At 54.7% G+C, this 18,522-nt stretch overlaps 1 protein-coding gene across 8 annotated transcripts in view; it reads right to left on the reverse strand.

Annotated features, from left to right (window-relative positions):
- The window catches only part of ZMIZ1 (zinc finger MIZ-type containing 1), a 250,401-nt gene that overhangs the window by 24,467 nt on the left and 207,412 nt on the right, over positions 1 to 18,522 (reverse strand). For all 8 annotated transcript variants that reach the window (XM_054503119.2, XM_063669902.1, XM_054503121.2 and 5 more), the window contains 3 exons: positions 13,239 to 13,383; positions 2,241 to 2,355; positions 954 to 1,171 (listed from right to left, as the gene is read on the reverse strand). In XM_054503119.2, coding sequence (XP_054359094.1) covers positions 954 to 1,171; positions 2,241 to 2,355; positions 13,239 to 13,383 — 478 coding nt within the window. The remainder of the gene's footprint in view (positions 1 to 953; positions 1,172 to 2,240; positions 2,356 to 13,238; positions 13,384 to 18,522) is intronic.

Raw genomic sequence — 18,522 nt, forward strand, 5'->3', positions numbered from 1 at the left:
GTTAGGTACTGCCTGCATCTGAGGGGAACCGAGGGCAAGCTGTGGGCTGGAAGGGAGAGGATGGAGCTGTACCCAGAACCTAGAGGGGAGGGGGCCTCTTGCGATTGGCAGCCATTCATTTGTGCCACTTGGCAACGACCAGGCTGCTGTGCTCCTGGAGCCCTCGGGGGGGCCTGCACCCTCACTGCATGCTGTTGGGGCCCTGGTGAGCCCATCTTCTGAAGGACACTGAGTCTCAGAGAACCTGAGCAACTTGCCAAGGCCCTGCAGCATTGATGGCGGAGCTGCAGCTGCGGCTGCAGGTGTTTCTGATCCCTGTGTTTAACCACCAGGTCATACAGCTGTGCCAACCCCAGGCCAGAAACCCAGCCAGGGCTGGTGAGGGCTGAGGCCAAGGTGGGGGTCTTAGGCAGGGCGGGGTGGAAAGAGAATGGGCACCTCTGCTTGCCTCACACCCCTCCCCAGAACTCCATATCCTGGGAGTCCCTGCCCTTTTCTTCCGAGCCAAGGGACTCGCAGTCTCCGCATAGTTCTGCTTTCACCAATCAGCAAGGCAGAGCAGATTTTCCCAGACTGCTTCACTGTCTGTGGGCAACTGGACCCCATCTATACCTGCTCTACGACTTTCCCAATCCAGATTTTCTCAATATCTTCCTATTTATTAAAGACACAATTTAGAGAAGGCTTGTTTTGAGGTTTTGAGGAATAAGAATGTCACCCCTCTATTTCTACGAGCCTGACGACTGTCAGAACACAGGCCAACTGCTGCAGCGCCTTATCTGCAGGCCAGCCCTGGGAGCCAGGGATGACTGAGCCCCTTCAACTCATGTAACAACAGAGGATAACTTCTCAGGGAAGAAAGTATGGAGCTGGGATTTAAGTGGGTCCCTCCCCGCTGGAAGGAGGGAGAGGGGCGGCGTCCATGGCTTCTGCCACAGGTCAGCCCTGCTCACCTGGCCCCAAAGCCTCCGCTGCCGGGGTAGTTGGGCCGGCCATACATGCTCTGCTGGATGTAGGGCTGAGCAGGGCCAGCCTTGGCTGAGAACTGCTGCTGCTGCCCCGCAAACTGTGGGGAGTTGAGGCCTGGGTTGCTGGTGGTCATGCCCGACGCCATGGGGTTGCCGCCTGGATTCATGGGGTTGTTGGCATTGGCCATAGGGTTCCCAAGGACCTGTGGGCAGAGAAGTGGTTGTCACCTAAGGTGCTACCTGAGGTAGTGTGGAGAGGAAGAGGGATAAATGAAGAGGGGAAAGGGAGAAAGAACAAAGTGGAGGCAGGACAACAGGGAGGAGGAAAAAAATGGAGGGTGGGTGAACTATTCTGAGTGTACCGGTGATAAGGAGCGGGCCTGGGTGACAGGTGGCGTGGGGGATGAGAATGTCAGCCTTGTGATGGAACAAGCTGAGTGTATGACCAAGCCCCACAAAGCCAGCTCAAGCGGTCCCCAGGGGCTGGGCAGCCCAGTGAAGGGAGAAGAGGCTGCTCTTGTACCAGGTGCCCGTGGGGAGAGCCCTGGCCATGCAGCCTACTGCCCCACAAACGAGCCTGGATGCCAGCGTCTTGTCACACAGGGGCCCCAAGGCCCCTGGCTGCTGCTCTGTGAGGGCCAAGAGGAACCCACCCTGCTAGCTCTGGAGGGCAGCAGGAGCAGGCGACAACCGGTCAGCCCAGTGGCTCCCTCCAAGGTGACAAGCAGCCCTAAGCCTTCCATGTAGCCACAGCCAAGGCTGGCAGAGGTCAGACAGATGGGAGACTCCCTGACTGGGCAGAGGGGGAGTGGAAGAAAGAGGAAGGAATGAGAGGGAGGTGGGTTTGACTAGGGCAATGGGGAGTAGGGAGTTGTCAGAAGTCCAAGGCACAATATTTTGATGAACTCCAACTCAGGCCGTACATCCAGGGTCAGAGACCTCAGACCTTGGAGCCCTGAAGCCAATAACACAGAGGAAGTTCTCCTGTTTACCAGAGCAAATGGGCTAGGGAAGAACCCCTTGCTGTCTGTCAGATGAATGCCATTCCTCCAGAAAGGCCTTAGGATGGGGGCAGTCCATAGAGGCTGCCCTCCTGAGGCGGGTGCAGAGCCTGCCAGGGGTGGAGACGTGTCCACAGCTGGGTGTGCCCTGGAAGCTGGTCTTTCCAGCAGGGCAGGGCCTGTGAGGGCGAAGAGGGCTGGTATGGCTCCAGGGGTCAAGGGACACTCCCGCCTAGAAGGAGCTGTGGCTGAGGGCAGTATAGGCTCTTACCTGGCTCTGGGATGTGTTGGTTACTCCCCAAACCGTGGTGACCACGGAAAGGGAGCCGGGAGGCTGGTTGGTGTTCTGCTGCCAAGGGACAGAGTCATAGGGGAACGACCCATCACTGCAGAGGGAGACAGAGGGAGATCTTCAGGGCCTGGCAGGCACAGACTCAAAACAGGCCATGCCCATCACCCCACCAAGTGACCGCAGCTCTCAGTCAGTCCGAGATAACCCCCATCTGAGTTGGTACTGGACCCCCCAGGCCTGTCTCAGTGCCCAGTGCACAACAGTATGCCCTGCATGGTGACAGGCTGTTCAGAAGTGGCCACCTTTCCCCCGATCACTGCAGAGAGCTACTTCCATGGCTGTGTGTCTCCCCGTATCCCCGAGTCCACAGGTCATGCAACTGATGAAGTGGTGTGACCTGAGGCCCAATCTAAGCTCCTCCTTCACCCGGGCTCTGACTCCATGTCGCCCTTTAGGAAGAGCTTAGGCTCCCCCAAACCACCTTACCCTTGGAACTGCTTGGTCCCTTCTCAGTGCAGGCTGGAAGGGTCCGAGTCTGAGGGTGTCAGCCCTTCCCTCTACCTCCCAGCGCTTCACAGCAGCCTGGCTGCCTGGGCCATGGGAATGCAGGCTTTCTTCCGGCACCCTTCCTTCCCAACCCCCAGCAATGTGGGTACAGGCCTACCTGCTGCACACCCTCTCCTGCCCCCACCCCGATCTCTCGTGTACATTTCCCCCGAGCTAATCTCCCTCAAACACCTAAGATGCCTGGCACAATCAAAGACCTTTGGTGGCTTCCAGCGTTTATAAGGCAGAGTCCAAACTCACACTTAAGAATGACTTACTCCTCTGGCGGACCCCACCATTCCCCCACCCCGCTTTGGCTCCGTCCTCTCGTGGAGCTGTCCCTGCCCCTAAACACTGCCTCCTCTCTACCAACCAGGACCATATTTCCCCTGCTCCCCTCACCAGGTCCAGCAGTGCCCACCACGTTTTGTGGACATCTCCCCAAGGAGCTCTCACATATCAGAAGCCAGGAGTTAGCCTTCAGCCCCACCTCTTGTGCTTAGGCCTATAGTGAGTGTCCAGTGATGCTTCCTACCGACCGCTGGGGAGCACAAGAGTGAGGCCAGCAGATTCCAGCGAAGGGGCAGGGCATGAAGACCTTTCAGGGTGCCAGCCCCCAGGAGGCCGGGGATGAAGCTGCCTCTCCCACGAGAGCCGGCACTGGCTCTCTGGCACCACCCCCTCACCAAGTCACAAAATTCTAGATGTGGAACCAGGAGGAGCGGAAAAGCAAAGCACCCACAGCTGTGGCACTGCCTCTACCCAGGGCACACAGGGTGTGTGTGTGTATGTGTGTGTGTGTGTGTGCGTATGTGTGTTGGGGGAGGGAAATTGGGAGAAGGGCCGGGCAACAGGAAAGAGCCTCATGCCTCTGTCTGGCTTGTGTCTGTCTTAGTCACAGGAGACAGCAAATGGCCAAGGTTCTCAGTCACACCTGGGAGACTTGTACCCTAGCTGAGTGGCCTGTCCAACCATAGCAGCCAGGGCAACTGGGGATGGAGGTGCTGGGGAGGCACCTCTGGGGATGCAAGGAGCCCAGCCCAGAGGTAAGGACTTCCCAGAGGGAGGTGGAGGGCTGCATGACCCGCAGGCAGCGGAGATCAGGGCAGCCAAGTCTTGTGCTCTGCGCCTTGCCCGGCTGAGCTCTTGGCAATGCTGGTCAAGTCTGACGGGCTCCTGCAGAGGCGACCAGCCTGGAGGGCAGGACCACACCACTGTCTGCTCATACTTGCTCCTCCCCTGCCTCGATACCCTCTCCCCTAGATTTCTCAGCCTGGCCAGCCCCTCGCTTTCTTCCTGTCTGAGATCACTGGAGGGGCCTCCCCCACCCTCCTCATATAAAAGAGCAGCTCCTACCCAACACTGCCTGCCCCCTCACCCTGGCATTGGAATTCTTTTCATAGCACTCCACTACGGTCCTAATTATATATTTATTTGATTATTGTCTGTCTGCCTCTAGAACAGCTCTGTGACGGCAGAGACTTTTGTGCTTAGGACCCTGGTGCAAGTTTCTGCACTCAATCTCCTTATCTGTAAAATGGGCATCAGATGATACCTCCACTCTACTCTGTGTTTTCCAACTGTGGGTTACAGAATCCGAGCAGGTGACGACATCCAACCAGCAGGGGAGAAAAAAGAATCAACTAGAAAGTGATGGAGTGTGAGCACACAATAAAGATGAATATTAGTCCTTGAGCTTCTGTCTTGGTTTTATACACAAATACATGTGCACCTTGGGTCAAGGTGTCGTATGTGTATTTAAAGTGGATCTCGGTCAAATAGGTTTGAACACAGGTTCAGCAGCCTAAATCTGATGTGGCTCAAACAGCAGAATGCAGTCAAAGGGCTTTCCCAACTGAGCGCTGCTCGTGATTTCTGGGGAAACTGCACAACTCGCATTTGGAGTAGAGGAGCTACACTCAGGGCACTCAGTTGGCCAGGCACGATGATGGGTAGTGGCTCGTTGAAGATCCAGATGCTTGGGCCAAAGGTGACAGATGGTGACAGACTCTGCTCTCCAGGTGGCGGATTGGAGACTGGGAGCCCAGAGGGAGTGGGCAGTGCAGAGAAACACAGGAAAGTAGCCATGAGCCTGCTCCTCAGGAAGGCTGGGCTGGAACAGCCTCTGTTTCCCAGGGAGGTCACTGGGGACCCGGCGCACCACCTGGTTCCAGACTGGCACACCAGAGTCTCACAGGGAGGCTCTACAGGTCACGCTTTTACAAAACAAAGAGGAGATCCCCTGGACACCTGCTGTCCTCAAGGCCCATGTCCTAGGTGTGCTGGATGACCAGAGGGTCCCCTACAACTGAACAAAACCCAAGCCTGAGTGGCTTCTCTCCCCAGAACTTCTGCCTCACAAGTTCCCACCAACCCTCCAGGCTGATGGTCTTCAGACCGAGGTTCCTGTCCTTTGAGAATATGCCTGGCCAGGCTCAGGAAGTGAACCCCCATGGGAGGCCCCAGGGGCCGGCAGGGCCTTGCCTGTGGCCAGAGAGTAGGCAACTGCTGCCTCATCACCTCAGCCCAGGACGCTACACAGGCTCACGAACAAGCTCCCAACTGCCCCGCAGCTCCGTGGGTGAGCCTTGTGGGCGGAAACCAGCTCCTTCCTGTTTTGTCCCCTCTGCCCCAAACTTGGTGAGAAGCAAAGCTAACCAACGTTCCCAAACTGGCCATCCCACTGCCTGGCTGGAAGCTTTGCCGCCCCAGAGCAAAGATGCACACAGGCGTATGGAGGACACGTCCATGCACACACGCGAGGCCCTGCTGGCATGCTGCCCGTGCACTGGGGAAGAGACAGGCACAGCGCGTGGGGCGGTCTCAGGACTAGCTTGCCTCCACACGCACCTGCTGCAGAAGCAGAAGTGGCAGCTGCACCGACAGGACCGTGACTCATCTCATTCTGGGGGAGACGGGCTCCTGCTGTCGCAGAGAAGGCTCTCGCCCCCGCAGGCCCCCCCAGCAGCCCTGCTGATGTGACGCCACTGCCTAGACTCAAGATACCACCACCGGGGGAATGCCTGGTTCCTGTGCCCAAGGATGAAGGACCAACCAGACCCCTGGGCTGCTACCTGAAAGGCAGGGCCTGGATGGGATGGGAGGAGGGTCTGGAGGGTGCCTGAGAGCCCTTCTTCTCTCCGACGAGCACAGTTTAACCTGCAGACGTGCTTTGCCTGGTCACAGGTGCTTTGCATTTTTAAATAATTCTGCCCCACTCTGTACAACCCTAATCCAGCATGGCCTGCCCGGTATCACACCACAAGCTGCTCCCAGCCACAGTCCTGTCCAGCCAAAACTGCCCCAACAATCCTGCTCCACCCACAGAAGCACCAAGGCCAGAAGCCATCTGCAATGTCAGCAGTAACGGTTCAATTTGCCAAGTGCTCCCTAATATAGGGGCCTCTGTGCCTCTTCTCAGGCTGGCAAGTTCCATCCCACCTTGAAAATGCCATTCCTCCTTTCCAGGCTCTTCCAAAGGCCACCTCCTCCGGGAAGCCCTTGCACAAGGTACTGAACTCCACTGGCTCTTCGCATTCCTGGCAAGAGTGAGAACCCTCTGCCTTCTCCCTTCTGCCTCAGGAGCTGTCACTGATTTCTTGGGCTCCCTGAGCCAAGCATGATGTCTTCACACACCAATAGGGCTCAGGAAGCCTTTGCTAAACAAAAAAAATGTGCCAGGGAGAAACCACCTCTCTGCACTCACCCTTGGAGGGATGCTGAAAATGAATATGTCCATTTTGTTAAGCCTGATGACCGACCACCTACACAGTGTGTCTGTGACCACATGGCCACTGGGGCCCAGGAAGTGAGAGGACACAGAGGGAAGCGATGAAACCACTGCTCACTCTCTGTATGCCTCAGCAACCTCATCTGTGAAATGGGGCTGATTCAGCCCCTCCCTTCGAAGGCTGCCGTGAGGGTTAAGTGTAAGTGCCTAATATGTATGAGGCCCAGAGTCCCGCACACCTTGGACACCCTGAAACTGCTGGCTGCCGCTGTTACTGTTGTTCTGATTCACTGAGTAACTTCCTAGATGCAAGGAATTTTGTGAAGTGGCCTTCACCGAAGAACTCATTCAGTGCCCCATTAAGTGGGCCCAACAGATGCCCATCTTAGAAGCTGGGGCGCACAGAGGTAGCAGAGCCAGTCAAGGGCAAGGCCACCGGGTCACCAGACCGTATCAGGCTCACCACTGTCTTAGGAACTTAGGATCCAGCAAGGCAACGCTCCCTCTCCAGAGATGGCCACGAGGCAAGGGAGCACACTGCAGAGGCCACCTAGAAGCCACAAGAATTCCAAGAAGGGCTGCATCTTCCTGGGGGTTCTTGGGGAAGTCGCCTAGCATGAAGGGACAGAGGAGATGTAAAGATGGGCCTCAAAGGCCAGCTGCAGAGAAAACCCAAACAGTCTTCCAGGAAAGAATTTCTTTATACACTAAATCATCTGCTTTAGCTTGGACTGGCCGTGTTGGCAATGACTCAGGGACCCCTTTTTGAGGTTAATATTCAACCGACAGAGGGAAGCCCAGCAGGAGAGAGGTTCCCTATGTGGGCTCTGGAGTTAGAGTCTTTGGGGCCAAACCCTGGCTCTGCCACTGAAGCTTTCTGTGGCCTTGGACATGTTACTTTCAGTCAGCTTCAACTTTCTCATCTGTAAAGTGGGATTAACACTTTCCTAAGAAACATGAGAAAAAAGTAAAGTTTAGCACAGAACCTGGTAGAAAGACCCTGTTCAACTGTACTTACACCTTTCTCTCCAGTCCTCCAACCAGCCATATATAGCTACCCCTGTTTACTTCAGGATACAATGAAAGTGGCCTAGGAATTTTTCAAATATGCTACCAATGGGAGGAGCCGTTTTCATTCCTACCTGTCAACTAGAAAAAATGTGTTTCTCAAGCCTCTGAGACTTTCTTCATTTTTCTTCTGCCTTCCCTTCACCAGCCAGCAAACTTCTATCCATACTTCAAAGCCCAGCCTGCATACTCCCTTTAAGGACTCTCCTAAGCAGAACCAAGGACACTTTCCTCTGTTCCCTCAGCACTTTTTTCACGTATTTTATAGAGAGCTCTCTGCACCGCAGTCACAGTAGACAGTTTACATGTCTGTGCCAGCTCCACGGGCACTGATTGAGGTTTTGCTGAATGTGAGAAAATGAGCAAGGCCTGGGATAAGGCAGTGATGATTCCTGGCTCCTGTGCACCCGCTATGGCAGCATCTACACACACATTCGTGAAAGGAACGCGGGGGGAGGGCTGAGTTATTTCTTCCCTTGCACTTGTAATAGCTGCTTTATTTGGGAGAAATAACCAATTCCCATTAAGGGTATTGTCAGACCCTAATTAATTTCTCTGATCCAGCCATATTGGTCCCGTCTCCGTGCAAGGCTGTAGTGTTACTGCTAATGAAATGCCAAGCCAGTGAGGAGCTGAAGCTCCCACCCTCTTTAATTTAGGGGAACCATTAACAGTGTTCTCCATCATCACAATTACTGGGGCCTACTTCCTTCCCTCCCTGCGGTGAAACTTAGAGAGGAACTTGTGCAGCTAACTGCATATTAGAGGGTGTTAAAAATTTTTTAGTAGGAAGGAGGAAAGGAAAAAATCCTTTGCATCTTGGCCATCTGGAACTGATGGTGCAGGGATTTATGTGTCTTTCAATTCTCCCCTTTCCTTGTTTTTTGTTTTTAAAATGTTCTTGGGGGCAAGAAAGGCCTAACATAAACTGAGCTTTGGTGAAGCTATGCAAAAACGAGCTAAAAATGACAGCTGTGGAGATGGTGTGATGTGGCTGGTTTTGATTGCCCCCTTCTTTCTTGTTTGGCCATGAATAAGCACCTAAGAATTTGATGGCAACTGGCTGAGGATCAGGGGAATAATGACTGGTCCATGGGCTCCCAGTGTGCCAGGCTTGGCGACAAGCACACCACTCCTGCCACTGTTGTTACTCCCCTTCTACAGATGAGGAAACCGAGGCACAAGGAGGGTAAGTAACTGGCCAGTTACCCAGCTAGAATATGGCCCAGCTGAAACTCAAGGCCCAGCAGCCTGGCTCCAGGGCCTGCTCCCCCACCTGCTATACTCAGGGGATGCCAGGGGTCCTCCCGCCCAGAAGCCTCTCCGTTGGGGTTCATAAATCCCGCACCTATAAGAAGGAGGATGGCACCTCTCAATCTTGGAGGCTTCCCCAGCCCTAGCGAGTTTTGATTGTAATCAAATTAACAGCATAAACAAGATTTATTAGGCCTTTAATTACCTTTGCAACACTGATCTGCATAAGGACAATGTGCTAATCACAAATGGCTTTTTAAACCACTCATTAAAAATCTGGAAGAAGGAGGTAGAAAGCCTTCACTGGCTTCAAGTCCAGGTCACTGCAGGGACTTGGAAGGTGCCCTACTTGCCCAGGTGCTGGTCCTGGACCTTGCCAGGCCTCTCTGGCCGCCTTCTCTTCTATAGTATCCTGGGTATCTGTGAGTGTAGATGGCAGCCCCACTGCAGCCAGTGATGAGGACAATACAGGGAGTGAGTCTACAGATGTCCACAAACTGAGGATAATTAGTATTCCTCGTCACCACCCTCACCCCCAGAAATAGCTGCGAGGCTATGGCAGCCTGACCCTTTCCTGACATCCTGCTCATGCGGCACCATGTCCCCCATCAGCAGGGAACCATGAGGCCAAGAGGTCAAGGGTCTTGCTGGGAAGCACAGCATTTGTGTGGAAGAACGCAGGCCCTGACTCACAGCCTCATGCCGCAGTGCCAAAGCTCTGCAGCCTGCAGCAGACATAATTGTGACACCCGAGCTCTCCAAATATAACAGTCACCAGGGACCCTCTAGGCGTCTGCCATCCCTCGGGGCAGGGCGGGGCTGCAAGTGTCCAGGCTCCCTCATCCTCTCCCATTTGTTTGTCCTCAGAGCCTTCAGACAAGGACCCAGAGCCTTCAAACAGCCAGATACCTGCGGGCATCAAATCTCAACTGTCCCAGCTCACCGAAGCTCACCTCCAGCTCAATGTCTCCTTAATGAAAAGGCAAAAAGAGCTTCTTGCCTCCAAGCCATTCAATAAAATTATGGAGGATGAAGGACTCAAACAGTTTGCTAATTGTGAAAGCGCTCAGCTTTCTTTTCCATTTTCTTTCCGTCTTGTTTGGGAAATTGCATTGAGGACTTACGAGGTGATGGACCCCGCTGCAGTTTCCCTGGAAATGAGGGATTTATCCTTTGTGAAATTCATAAAGGTTGCAAGGAGAGACTGTGTAACTTTCAATTGCCCAACCACAACGTGTCCTCAGAATAGCCTGGGGCCTGGAGAAGGAACACGGGCTATAAAATGGGAAAAAGGTGAGCTGTGGATCAGAACAGATGACCCTCTTCCAAAAAGACCCTCCAAATTCGGGTTAACAACTAGATACCACCTCATTGACCCTGAAGGACCGGCTAAACAGCAGAGCCCTGTGCGCTGTTTAATATCTTCCTCTGCCCTTTACTGGCTGTGTGTTCTAGGGCAAGTCACTTTCCTACTCTGGGCCCAGTTTTCCTTCCAGTTCTGCCATTCAAAATGTGGGATATTGTCTAGCAGGCCCTCCACCTCCCTGTGCTCCCACGAGGAAGCCTTGCTCCACGGAACCGACTGGTTAGCCACCAGTACTCAGCGAGTCTTCCAGCCCACATGGCTTTCCTTTCTCCGACAGACCACTTATGGCCCAAAGAGTAAGTGCCAGCCTGGTCTTCAAGCTCTCAGACCACTGGCTTTGCATTCTAGGTCATTCTGCTGGACTTACAGAGAGCTGAGGCCACGGTGGTGGAGGCAGCAGGGCACTGGGTGCTGGTCAGTGGCTCATCGGCCCATAACATTTCTTGGGAAAGCCAGCTTTAATTCATAGAATGCACCTACCCCTCCCAGCCCAAGTCCTTCAAGTTCAAGACTCCCATCCTCTGGGCAGCCTCCTGACAGTCAGCCCTGTCCATCTTCCTCCATCTGAACCCCAAAGCCCAGTCTGCCTATCAATGAACCCTAGCCCTGCCCTGCTCTGCCAGATTCCAATGTGGCCCCAATGAGTCTTATTTCCCCAACTAGCTCGAGGCTGCTCCTCGAGCACAGAAATACCTCATCTCTGTTTAACCCCGGGACCGAACAACCTCATGCCTTAGCTCAACTCAGCTGGCAAAGGGCTGGCCGAGATCCAGATTTGTGGCACTCTGTGACCTGAACAATCACGGTCAAGCAGGTCTGAGGCTGGTCCCTAGTGGGGAGCTGCAGGGGCTCTGGCCCACCATCAGCAACAACTTTACTAAAATAACTTGGAGGAGAGAAGCTTGGGAAGGTCATGACACATGGGATGATGAGAGGAGGATGATTCTGGAGGGATGGATGGCTGGGCTAGAATTAATAAGGTAAAGCTTCCCGAGGGCAACTGCAAGGTACGCTGCTTAAGTGAAATGCAGCTGCAGCCTGTACTCAGCGGCTTGGTTCAGGTGAAGACAAACTGTGGCTTTTAGCAAAGGGTACACAGAGGAAGGTGGAGGCAGGTTTTGTCTTTTTAGAGCAGCGGTCCTTAACCAAAGGTGAGACTCCCCTCAAATGTGGGAGGGTACTTTTATTGTGATAATGCTTAGGGGAAGAGGGCAGTCATCAGAAGAATGGGGTAGGATTAACCAAGCGTGGGCATTAAAAAAAAAAAAAAAGAACAGAGCAGGTAGGGACCAAGATGCCAAATGCCCTGCAAAGTCCTGCACCATGAAAAATTACGCCTGTGTCAGATAGGTGCAGTGGTGCATGCCTGTAATCCCAGCACGTTGGCGGGCCAAGGTGGTAGGACTGTTTGAGCCCAGGAGTTCGAAACCAGCCTGGGCAACATAGCGAGATCCTATCTCCACAAAACTATAAAGAAATAGCCAAGTGTAGTGGCGCGTGGCTATGCTTCCAGCTACTCAGGATACTGAGGTGGGAGAATCGCTTGAGCCAAGGAGGTCGAGGCTGCAGTGAGCTATGATAATGCCACTGCATTCCAGCTTGTCTAACAGGGTGAGACTCTGTCTTTTAAAAATAATAATAGGCCGGCATGGTGGCTCATGCCTATAATCCCAGCACTTTGGGAGGCTGAGGCAGGCAGATTGCTTGAGCTTAGGAGTTCGAGACCAGCCTGGGCAATGCCATCTCTACTAAAAATACAAAAAATTAGCCATGGGTGGTGGTGAATGCCTGTGGTCCCAGCTACTTGGAAGGCTGAGGTGGGAGGATCACTTGAGCCCGGGGCGGAGGTTACAGTGAGCCGAGATTGCACCACTGCACTACAGCCTGGGTGACAGAACCAGATCTTGTCTAAAAAAAAAAAATAAATAATAATAATAATAAAAAAAGAAAAATTACCCTGTGTAAATGCACTAAGGAACACTGTTACAGATGAGAGGCTTGGAGCTACTCAGCAGCCAGACCCAGGGTCTGAGGAGGCAATGCCCTTGGGTGGTGGCAGGCTTTCGATGGTACAAAGGGCTTATGACCAAGGCAGGCAGCTACATGTCAGGGGCAATCAGGCCCAGGGAGGGCACTGGACATGATGAGCACTAAGGTCCTTTCCAGCTCAGAAAGTCAACAAGCCTCTAATTCGATTTATAAAGCGTGGCTGACACCCAAGTTCCCAGCAGCGCCTCGATGGTGCGACCCAGGTCTGCCTGCAGTGTGCTCTGGGCTGCGGGTCCCTCAGTCAGGCTGGATAATGAGAGCTGAGCTCTGACTGCAAATGCCCCTCCTGATCATTAGCGGGGACACACACAGGGGAGAGCAGACAGCATGACAGGACCTGTTGTTGCAGGGTCAGCCTGCAGGGCGCTCAGAGAGAGCATCCCCAGCTCAGCAAGGGACTCGAAAGATAATTAACTGGGGGAATTGCCAGTCCTGGCCACGTGCTCCTTCTGAGGCTGGCGCAGGTGGACTGGACAATCCCTTGGTGCTGTCGGCCTCCAGCAAGCCCATGCCTGCCTGTGACCCTGGGCTTCTGGTGGACCCAGCCCAGTCTTACTTGGCTCCAGGGTGGCCGGCCTGGGCTGGCTCTGTCCCCATCTTGGCTGGAACCACCAGCTCTGTGGCCTTCCTGAGATCCCTGTCAGCCCTTGGTTTCTCTGGGTTTGCCCAATACCCTGGTCAAGAAAGAGGGAAGGTGCTGAGCTCAGAATTTCTAACGTTCTGCCAGAAGCCTAGAACCTGAAGAAAAACAGCCTCCACCGAAGTGACAAACTCAGTGCTTTCAACCTGTTTGAGAGGGAGAAACAGGGCTCACCCATGAAGATGTAAAAAAACAACTGCACCTTAGAAAATGCAACATCCACATGGTTGCACAGAGGCCCCCACCCCAGGGACATGTCCAAGGAGATCTGAGACCAGAGGGGTGTCTGCTCAGCGCCTGCCCCCATGGCACCCACCCACTTACCTGTGCGACAGAGTGGGTTTCATGGAGCTCATGGAGCTGAGGGGGGGCTGCATGGGGAGTTTCCCAGGGGGATCGCTCTGGCGGCTCTTCTGATGTCGGAGCAGCAGCAGGCGGCCGAGCTCTTCGCACCAGGAGGACAACAGGGCTGCAGGAAGGACAGGACGGTCAGTGGGTGCTTGTTCATCACGCCCTGCCACACCAAGACCCTTCCCCAACCCTCCCCAGACTGGGTGCTATCCATGCTGGTTTTGCTCCCAGATTCGTGTGACACCAGAAGACTTACTCAGCCTTCTTGGGAGGCCTCAGTATTCAACTGTAAGATGGGACTGACACCCTTGAAGGAGGATACAAAAGTTTCTGTCATGAAGAGGGGGTCAGAATGGCCCGCGTGCGCTAAGTAGTGGTTCGAGGCAGCAAAGAGGGGGAGAGTCAGGATGATGGGAAGGGTGGCAGAGATGGTGCCAAGGGGAAATTGGAGGAGTGAGGGGACCTGACACAGACCTTGAGTCAGGGCAAGCTTAGCAGCTGCCCACCACCCCAAATCCCTCAGGGAAGCTCACCCCCTCACACTTCGATCAGAGGCAAAGCGTGGCTTCTCCCCATGGGTGGGCTCAAACATCACAAGGTTTGAACAAAATCTTGGAATCTGCTGACAGCCTAGGAGTGTCTGCAGGGCTGTCCCTGAAACTCCTGCCCAGAAACTGGCCCCCAGCACACACCTTCTGGTCACACCCACAGTTGGTCCCTGCTCTGCTGGGCACAAATGCCTAGGAAGACAAAGGATGTCCAGAGCAGAGGGTGGCCAGGGCGGTGGGGGGCCAAGCAGGAGGCAGCTAGTGGTGCCCAAGGCAGGAGCACAGAGCAGCCATCCACATCCGGGATGAGAGAGCCCCACATGAACTGGGGACTGGGGAAAACTGCCATTTTCTTTCACTGTTCACTGTCCCCATGTGGCCACGGGAGCCAAAAGCGCCCCCCAGGCCAGGGTGTCTCAGCCTGGGCTGTCCAGCATGTCTCAGCTGGCCTGTCCTCCTGAAGTACATGAGAAAGCTGAGGGCTGGGGGAACTGGCTGCGCTCAGTCACCATCTTGCTGTTTGACTCCAGGAGCCCACAGACTCTCTGGGCCTCAGTTTGCTTAGAGGTGAAAAGGAGTAATGCCTTGTGCCCTGCCTTCCTGCCAGGCTGCAGGGAGGGACAGACAGGGGCCTGCTGGGTCTGTGGAATGCTAGACAAAGGGTGGCCACACCTCAGCTGATGTCCTACTCCTGCTGGGAGTGACCTGAGCATTATGGAAGTAGTCGATGGGCAAGAGTGGCCAGGCATATTTTGAATCATAACTGCTCAGCCACTCGGCCGGGTGCAAAGCCGACTCCACATTTCAAGGGTCTCCCATCTGGATGCTGCCCAACGTGCTTCTGCATCCTTTTTTTTCTCGACCATCTAGGACATCATTAGCTATTATTATCCTCATTCTACAGATGAGTAGACGGGGGCCCAGTCAGGCAAAGCTACTCACAGTAACCACAGCCAGAGTCGGCAGGGACAGAGACAGTGCTCCTGCCCCTGGCCCCACACCCTGGTGGTAGAGCCTGAGGCTGGACCAGAAGGTGGGGAGGAGGTGAAGGCCTTCAGAAGGCAAAATCCTAGGTGTTCACGGCTCCCCAGCCCCTCTGACTCAATAAGGAACCCCTCAGGCCTCTTGTACGCCACCACGTTCGGCCGGCACTGGTGGAAGACACCCATATGCACAATGAGTGGGAGTGGCTGGGCAGGCTGCCATTCCAAGCCACCCAGATCCTGGACGGGGTTCCCGTCAGCCCAAAGCCCCGAAAAGTCGCCAGGGCTGCTTGCTCCATCTGCTCGGCTTGTGTGGTACACAAAGATGCCCAACCAAGAAGGCAAACAGGGGCTGTGGTCCCCAAGAGGACCCCTGTTTCTCCTTCCAGGAGGGGGCCTGGTGGATGAGCTAAATCTTAAAAGATGTATCCTGCCCCCCTCCGTGGGGTCACCTTGCCACCACCCTCAAAAGGAGGACAGTATGAGAGAAGAGACACTCTCCTCTGGCATGTGTGTCTGCCCAGAAACCAACAAACACCCCTATGTGGGTGTCCAGCACACATCTGCTGCAGCTGGAGAGGCAGCCTATTCAGGCAGGCCAGGACAGACAAAAACGAGCCTCCAGCCCACTCCATCCTTCTCCCAGGCCCCTAGGTACCGCCTCTTGTGCGGGGGCACTGGGCATCTGGAAACTCATTTGCATGCCAAGCACGAGGTCCGCTGGATCGCAGTGACGGAGGGATCACTCCACTGCCAGCACAAAGGACGGCCACAGATGGTGCCGCTTGCTGCCCGCCCCACCCCTTCCAGCCCTCGCTCCTCCTGGGGGCTGGCCTGCCATGCAGGGGGCGGAGGCACCACAGGGGAATCAGGGCTTTCCTCCAATGTCACGGGCCACCCCCTGCTCAGCCAAGGACAGCCCTTGTCCTCCTGCCCCTAGTGGAGTGGTTTCCATAAAGGGAATAAAGGCAGGCTGGCTGCGTGACAGGGCCTTGCTGTACAGTCTGGCATGCCGCAAACAGGCATGATATGTGGATCAGCCAGCCACAAAGGCCACTTTCCTACAACCAAGAGGTGGTGGGGGGATGGGGAGTCACCACCCCTCACCCCTGAGGCCGGTGAGCAGAGAGGCCACGCTGGCAGTCCCATGCGGGGCGGTGGATGTTGTGTGTGTTCTCCTTATGGTGCAAACCAACACAAGTTGTTCTGAGGCAAACGTGGGTTAATGACAACACCCGGGAATTCGCAGCCAAAAAGACAGTCTGGGCACTGTCGAGAGAACCAGGAGGGCTGACAGGGACAGACAGAGACAGGCAGGGGATTATGCAAGGACAGACAGAGTGACACCAGCTGGGCGGGTGTCTGGGTGCGCCTGGATCTTGGCCGTCACTCACACGTCTGGACTGGGAAGTCTGTCTGCTCTAATTAGGCGGGGCTGGCCTGCATGCCTCTTTGACCTGTGTGCCTTTGGTCTGTGTACTTGCTAGGATGGCGAAAACAGTCCCAGAGTGAGTGGGAGAGATGGGAAGACCTGGTGTGGTGTGCACAGAGCATACCAGGCAATGGCAGGGCAGTGTCAGTCCTGACCTGAGCCCCTCTGTGCTGCAGGCAGGGTCAAGAGTGCCTTCTACTGCCTGGGCAACCAACATGGCCAGCCTGTCCCTTGTCCTGTGGGCCCCACTTACCAGTGGTAAGAGAGCTGGCCCCAAAGGCCCCTTTTTACACAAAGGTCCCCAATTTTCAAATTAAAATGGCAGCTAGGACCCAATGTCCCTTTCCCCCTTCATAAAATGCAGCTCGCTTGGGCCCAGGACAGCCTTGGCCAGTACATGTGACTGCCTCTCTCCCACAGACGGGTGACGACTGGCCTCCTGCCTGGTGCTCCCACGGCAGGAGGCCCATGTACACATCACTTGCACAGCTGTCAATGAACACCATTAGACCCACGGCCACCCTCCAAGGGGCTAAGCAATTGGCAGTGAGATACTCCAGAGCCTGCCAAGGGGCGCGGAGAGGAATTTTAGCTCCACCGTGCAAACTTTTTGGGCCCCTTCCAATCTGGGGTGTCAACATGGGGAGGCCTTCTGCCTGTCAGAAACCAAGAAGCAGGGGCTGGGCGTGATGGCTCACACCTGTAATCACAGCACTTTGGGAGGCTGAGGCGGGCAGATCACTTGAGGTCAGGAGTTCGAGACTAACCTGGCCAATATAATGAAATGCTGTCTCTACTAAAAATACAAAAATTAGCCAGGCTTGGTAGCCAGCGCCTCTAATCTCAGCTACTCGGGAGGCTGAGCAGAAGAATTGCTTGACCTTGAGAGGTGGAGGCTGCAGTGATCTGAGATCGTGTCACTGCCCTCCAGCCTGGGCAACAGAGCAAGACTCCATTCCCCTCCAAAACAGAAAGAAAGAAAGAAAGAAAAAGAAAAAAGAAACCAAGAAGCAGGAGGGGCTGTTGGGAGCACAGGTTCAGCCACAGAAAGGGGGTTAGGGTCAGGAGGGGGCCTGCGGAGCTGGCCACAGAGGCCCATGGGACCACCCCCCTGTCAGCCATGCTGACAGAACAGCTATGGCAGTACCCACTGCTCCCTCTCCTCCATCAAGATCTCTGATGGATAACAGCCTTCTTTGGGGGAGGAGAAATAGAGGCACAACCACCTGCAAATGCACTGCTTCTGACCCCTAAACAAATCCCCTCTCCCCCATCACCCAAGGCAGCAGGTTCTTATCAAGCAGGTGCTGAGCTGGGTACAGGCACCCCAGAAACTGGGCTCTCAGGCCCCTCACCAAGCCCCATCCCCTGTCATCCTCTCCAGCCTGTCCAGGGGCTGGTGCCGAGGACCTTGGGGCCTTCCAGCTCACCTCATGGTGACCACAGCTGGGGCTGGGACAGCAGCAGGGAATCACCCCAGATTCCAACTGCCAATGCTGAGCCTTAATCCAGACTTCCAAGCACTCCTCAAACGTCTCAGCATAAAACGTATAAGCACGCACCACCCAACCCGTCTAAAGTGAACCCACTGAGCTCCCCTCACCTCTCCAAACTGCATCCTTGTGACCAGACTCCCTCACCTAGATCCATTCTAACCTACAGTAACAAGGTGTTCTATCACTCACCCAACGTTCATTCAACAACCGGCTGCTGAGCATCCTCTGTGTGCTGGAGGTACTGTGGTGAAGCAGGCGAGGCTAGCACCCCTGCTGAAACCGCACATGGCCCCCACTGCTGAGTCCAAACCACTTAAGATGACGTGCAAAGCTCCGCAGGCTGGGAGGAAGCCTTGGCGCTCATCTCTCCTGACCTCAGCGGGCAGCTACAACCCTGTGGTTCAGGGTAAGGGACTCTGAAAGTCTGGATTCGATTCGAAACCTCATTCCCTTCACAGCTGCGTGACCTTAGGCAAACAACACAATCTCTCTGGGCTTCGGTTTATCTGCCAAATGTTAATGCTTACTCTTTAGGGTTATTGTGCTTTTTTTTTTTTCTGAGACAGTCTTGTTCTGTCACCCAGGCTGGAGTGCAGTGGTGCGATCTTGGCTCACTGCAACATCTGCTTCCCGGGTTCAAGCGGTTCTTGTGCCTCAGTATCCCGAGTAGCTGGGACTACAGTTGTGCACCATCACGCCTGGCTAATTTTGTGTGTGTGTATATATATATTTTTGGTAGAGATGGAGTTTTGCCATGTTGGCCAGGCTGGTTTCGAACTCCTGGCTTCAAGTGATCCA

The sequence above is a fragment of the Pongo pygmaeus genome, chromosome 8, assembly GCF_028885625.2.
Source record: "Pongo pygmaeus isolate AG05252 chromosome 8, NHGRI_mPonPyg2-v2.0_pri, whole genome shotgun sequence".
NCBI lineage: Eukaryota > Metazoa > Chordata > Mammalia > Primates > Hominidae > Pongo > Pongo pygmaeus.